This window comes from Macrosteles quadrilineatus, unplaced genomic scaffold (assembly GCF_028750875.1).
Source record: "Macrosteles quadrilineatus isolate MER2022 unplaced genomic scaffold, UCM_ALF_1.0 Scaffold_8__2_contigs__length_117827958, whole genome shotgun sequence".
Lineage (NCBI taxonomy): Eukaryota > Metazoa > Arthropoda > Insecta > Hemiptera > Cicadellidae > Macrosteles > Macrosteles quadrilineatus.
Window position 1 is genome coordinate 36,096,094 of NW_026542601.1, and position 5,771 is coordinate 36,101,864.

At 40.1% G+C, this 5,771-nt stretch overlaps 1 protein-coding gene across 1 annotated transcript; it reads left to right on the plus strand.

Moving 5' to 3' along the window:
- Positions 1–281: 281 nt before the first annotated feature.
- LOC129000321 (uncharacterized) lies at positions 282–5,327 on the plus strand. The gene is made up of 2 exons (XM_054427283.1): positions 282–420; positions 1,414–5,327. Exons 1-2 carry the CDS (start codon positions 282–284, stop codon positions 5,325–5,327), a joined length of 4,053 nt encoding a protein of 1,350 aa, XP_054283258.1.
- Positions 5,328–5,771: the final 444 nt, after the last annotated feature.

The following is a 5,771-nucleotide window of genomic DNA, read 5'->3' on the forward strand; positions in this document are numbered from 1 at the left end:
CTATTCTTGTTGTGTGTTATTTAATTTGTTTGTTCATGATGAGATTCACTACCCTACAAAGAAAAGCAAAACTTGTTAAAAACAGGTTTCAGAAAATAAATAAATATTTGTCAAACCAACTTCCTCGAACTGAAGGTCAAGAATTGACTCCTGCTAATATACAGCGTTTACACAATTATAATGAGGAGGTCAGAGATCTATTTACTGACTTTAAAACTTTATTTAATAGAGTTGTGACTGATGACCCTGCTTCTGATTGTGATGAGGAGGAATCATTTTCAATGCATGATGAACTTTCTGACTTGTATGTAGCCCTCATAAGTGACATTAAAGTTCTTTTGCCAGTTGAACCTGTTGTAACACCTACTCCACCTCCAGCTTCTCTGCGCCTGCCTAAATTTGAGTTGCCTAAATTTAGTGGTAACTATGAAGAGTGGGTTAGTTTCTATAATATTTTTGAAGCCTCTGTCAATGCGAATAATTCTGTCTCCCCAGTGAATAAGTTTCAGTATTTGCTTAGTGCCCTGAGTGGTGAGCCCTTAGACTTGGTTAAGAGTCTTAATATTACTCCTGAAAACTATGTGGTAGCCCTTCGACTTCTCAAGGATCGCTATGAAAACAAGAGACGTATTGTCACTCAGCTCGTTACAAAAATTCTGGATTTGTCGCCCATTACTAGTGGTTCGCTTAAGAGCTTGCAATCATTTCTCACTGTATATAAGGAAAATACTCAAGCTTTGAAAAACTTAAATCATGACATTACAACTGAAAACACCCTGTTAGTCTTAACACTTTTAAAGAAGATCCCAGCTGATATTAGAAAATCTTTTGAAGACTCTCGCGCCTTAAACAATGAGATCCCTCTTGTTAATGATTTAATGACCTTTCTTGAAATGGAATTCAAACGTTTAGAAGGTGCTAGTATTTGTCTCAGTTCACCATCTACCTCAAAGTATTCCACTGGCCTAAAGTGTCCTACAAACATAACTAGGCCTAATAAGTTTACGCGTGAAAGTAAGCCACATTTCACCAACCATACAAAAACTGCTCTTGTCGCCACAACCAACTCTTGTAGATTTTGTCAAGCTGCAGATCACAACATATACAAGTGTCAAAATTTCCTAGCTAGAAGTGTGAGTGAAAGATCTGAGTTTATTCGCAAGAATAGGATTTGTACAAACTGCCTCGGTTATCTTCATAACACAATCAACTGCCCCTCAAGTAAAGTGTGTCAGATTTGCTCCAAACATCACCATACTCTATTGCATGAGCCCACACGTAGTTCACTTCAGTCACAGTCAAGCTATCAAACTAAGCTGTCTCCTCAAAATAAGACCTACACACCTAATTCATCTTCAAAGAATACAACAACTATTAATCCTACTGCTTCTACAAACGTTAACGCTTTTGTAGGATTGTCTAGTCAACTCAATCCAACTAAAACCACAATCCTTCTTGGTACATGTTTAGTTCATGTCTCTTCACAACATGGTCAACATACTGTACTCCGTGCTGTGCTCGACTCCGCTGCCCAACTTACCCTTATATCAGAGAAAGCTATTCAACTCATCAACGCCCCACGTACTCGACTCCATGATGAAATAAAAGGAATCTCTGGTGCAGTTATTAATTCTAGAGGTATCGTACATGTCAACATGTCTGCGATCAATGGAAATCCTTTGGCTAAAAACCATCCTTGTATGGTTTTGAGTAGTATCACATCACCCCTGCCTCAGATACCAGTTTCACACCAGGTTAAGGAATCTTTGAAACATTTTATCCTAGCCGATCCCTGTTTCGATCAGCCTGGAGAGATAGATTTACTTATCGGTGCAGACTTATTTGCCCTAACCCTCACAGGCGAACAGCATAGATTAGGACAAAATTTACCTCAAGCTCTTGGAACCATTTTTGGTTTTGTTGTGATGGGCCTCGCTCCTGTAGCCTCTGTAGCAGGAAACTCATCAAACACATTTCCCATCTCACTCTTGACAACTCATGATTTGGATCTTCATAATTCACTTCAAAAATTCTGGACGCTAGAAGAACCCCCAATACGGATCAAGGCTCAGACTGAGGAAGATACCCTCTGTTTACAACATTTTGAAAACACCCATAGACGTGATGACTCAGGTCGTTACATAATCGAGCTGCCCAAGAAACCAAATCATTCCCCTCTTGGTGAATCTTGTACCAAAGCACAATTGAGACTTAGCTCGATGGAAAGGAAATTCTCTAATCAACCCGAGTTACAAAGGCTCTATTCTGAATTTATGGATGACTACATTGAATCAGGTCATATGACTATTTGTAAAGAACCTCCTACCTCTGAATACTATTATTTGCCTCACCACGGTGTCTTCAAGGAGAATCCCCCGAATTCAAAAATACGTGTTGTTTTTGACGGCAGCGCTAAAACTACTAATGGCATATCATTGAACGACATTCTCATGCCTGGTCCCAAACTTCAAAATGATATCAGTGATGTTTTATTGTATTTTAGATGTCATAAAATTGTATTCACCTGTGACATACGTCAAATGTATCGTCAGATCTTGGTTTCTGATAAGGACAAAAGTTATCAAATGATATACTGGCGCGCTAGTCCAGATGATCCACTCCAAACGTACAAACTCAATACAGTTACATATGGGCTTAATTGTTCCCCTTTTATTGCAATCAAAACCTTGCACCAGCTAGTTTTGGACGAAGGTCAACCATACCCACAAGCTTCTGATATCTTGACCAAGTCTATCTTCTATGATGATATTATAGCTGGAGCTGAAGATCTCGATAAAGCTATGTCAGCTCAAAATGAACTGAAAACATTGCTGTCTAAAGGCGGTTTTGAACTCCGTAAGTGGATCAGTAATGCACCCCAACTCTTGGATCAGATTCCAGTCGAACACAAAGAATCACCAGTGGAGTTGACTGATGGTAGTGAGGCCTTCTACAGTGTATTGGGTTTAAGATGGACCCCAGAGACAGACATGCTCTCATACAAAGTAAAGAATGTTGAAGTAGGCCACTTGCTAACCAAGAGAATGATTCTCTCAACAATCGCTAAACTCTATGATCTCCCAGGATTTCTCACACCTGTAATATTTTGGGCTAAAACACTCATTCAATATCTTTGGACCACAGGTCTAAAATGGGATGATCCAATTCAAGATGAGATAAGAACAAAATGGATTTCCTTTTTAGAAGAACTACCCGTGATCCAAAACCTAAGGATCCCACGGTACATCTTTACCTCAACTCATAAGCTTGCAGAACTTCATGGTTTCAGCGATGCTTCGGAGAAAGGATATGCTGCAGTAGTCTACCTCCGTGTGATCAACTTATCGAATGATGTTAAAATTAATCTGATAATGGCCAAGTCTAAAGTCGCCCCACTAAAAAGAGTATCTCTGCCTCGTCTCGAACTGTGCGGTGCTCACCTACTTGGAAAGCTCCTGCAATACTGTTCAAATCTTCTTTCGTCCCACATTAAGATTGACTCGATGTATGCATGGTGTGACTCTACCATTGTTCTTACATGGATACGCACTCACCCCTATCGCTTAAAAGTTTATGTGGCCAACCGTGTCTCAGAACTACAAGAATTAATTTCTCCTGAATCATGGCATTACGTCAAGTCCCTAGACAACCCAGCAGATTGTGCAACCCGAGGACTCTCCCCATCTCAACTCTTAAGCCACCAATTGTGGTGGAAGGGACCTGAATGGTTATACTTGTCATCAGATCTTTGGCCAAAGCCCGAATTCAGTTTAATCACTGATCAAGACACTCTTGAAGTCAAACCAAATCCCTTGAATGTCCTAGTTAACGTTGAAAAGTTAGAAAATGACAGATTTGATTTACTTGAAAAATTCTCATGCTTTAGAAAACTTGTAAATGTCACTGCTTATGTTCTACGATTCATCCATTATCTTCGTGGGAACGCCCGACTAGCTGGACAACTTAGTTATAAAGAGATCTCTTCTGCTAAAATGAATCTCTTCAAACTCATTCAAATTTCATCTTTCAAGGATGACATCACAGCTCTGAAAAAGGGCACTCAGTGCAGCTTAAGACTGGCTCGGTTATCACCTTACATTGACGATAACGGTTTGGTAAGAGTAGGCGGTAGGTTGAAACATTCGAACCTTACTCAAGATGCCAAATACCCAATCCTGTTACCTAAATCTCATAATGTTGTAAAACTGTTGGTCATGCACTATCATCTCAAATATTTACACGCAGGCCCTCAGTTGCTGCAATCGATCCTCACTCAAGAAGTATGGATATTATCTGCTCGTAGTGTAATCAGATCTGTAATCTTTAAATGTCAAAGATGTTTTAAGTTGAAACCTACAAATCAACCTCCACTTATGGGAGACTTACCCGAAACTCGACTACGGCCTGTAAGACCATTCTATCATACTGGCATGGATTATAGCGGTCACTTTGAAGTGAAAGTACACACCACTAGGAATTCTCAAAAGCTTAAGTCATACCTCTGCCTATTTGTTTGCTTTACCACAAAAGCGGTGCACTTGGAAGTTGTAACTGATCTCTCAGTGGACTCATTCATTGCTGCTCTTAAAAGATTTGTTTCTCGTCGTGGACTTTGTGCTCACCTATACTCTGATTGTGGAACGAACTATGTCGGTGCCTCCAAGCAACTGAATAAGACCTTCCAGAATTTCATTGATGAAAGGAATACTCAAGATGCTCTCACGAACTTTGCCCTCGATCATTCAATTAATTTTCATTTCCAACCACCAGCCGCGCCTCACCAAGGAGGCCTTTGGGAGAGTGCCATAAAGAGCTCAAAGTACCATCTCAAGAGAGTAATTGGAGATCAAATTCTAACACTAATGGAGCTGATAACTCTTGTCACGCAGGTGGAAGCAGTATTGAACTCTCGTCCACTAACAGCTCTATCAGCAGATCCATCTGACATCACAGCACTCACCCCAGGTCATTTCCTCATCGGGACATCTCTTGTTGCAGTACCTGAAGTAAATGTATCCGATATTCCTGACAATCGACTAAAGCATTGGCAAACAGTTCAGGCTCTACATCAGCGCTTCTGGAGAAGGTGGCACCAAGAGTATTTGCACCAGCTTCAACAAAGGAAAAAGTGGATAAAGCCAAACAAGAATCTTGAAGTAGGCGATTTAGTCATTATCCATGACCCAAAAACACCACCACTTCTCTGGCCTCTTGGTCGCATTGTGAAGACATCACCTGGAGCAGATGGCATCGTTCGAGTTGTCTCCATCAAGACTTCGAGAGGAATCTTCTGTCGCCCTGCTACCAAGGTGTACCCGCTCCCCTAATCACAAAATATTTCTATTTAATGTCCTATTTCATGTTTATATTTATAATTGTCATATATATCATATCTTATAATTAGGTGTGTCATCATTATCTATTGTGTATATATATCTACATTGTATTACTTGTGCCCATTTATGAGTCAATGAATCAATTTATGAATCTCTGTTGAACCATGTATGGTTCAAGGCGGGCGGCATGTTCCGTATTCAAGCATCTACGCAACCAGGTGAATCCAGACTTCATTCATATTTTGTTCTGACCCTTGCCCTGTCACGTGATGTCTGGCAATTTCCCCCATTCCTCATGTACTCTTCAACCCGGCATCATGTTCTCGCCATTTTCCCTAGTTTTGTATTATAATATTCCCCTACTCTATTTGTGGCATATAAATTGAACTTATATTATCGTATGTTTATCTTATGTATTTATTTGTGACACACCTA

What these genes read in the sequence shown, in the direction of transcription:
- LOC129000321 (XM_054427283.1), top strand. Translation starts at nt 282, where the DNA reads ATGCATGATGAACTTTCTGACTTGTATGTAGCCCTCATAAGTGACATT. An exon ending in TGAGTTGCCTAAATTTAGTG is followed by an intron (nt 421 to 1,413) that starts GTAACTATGAAG and finishes ACGCTTTTGTAG; the next exon opens with GATTGTCTAGTCAACTCAAT.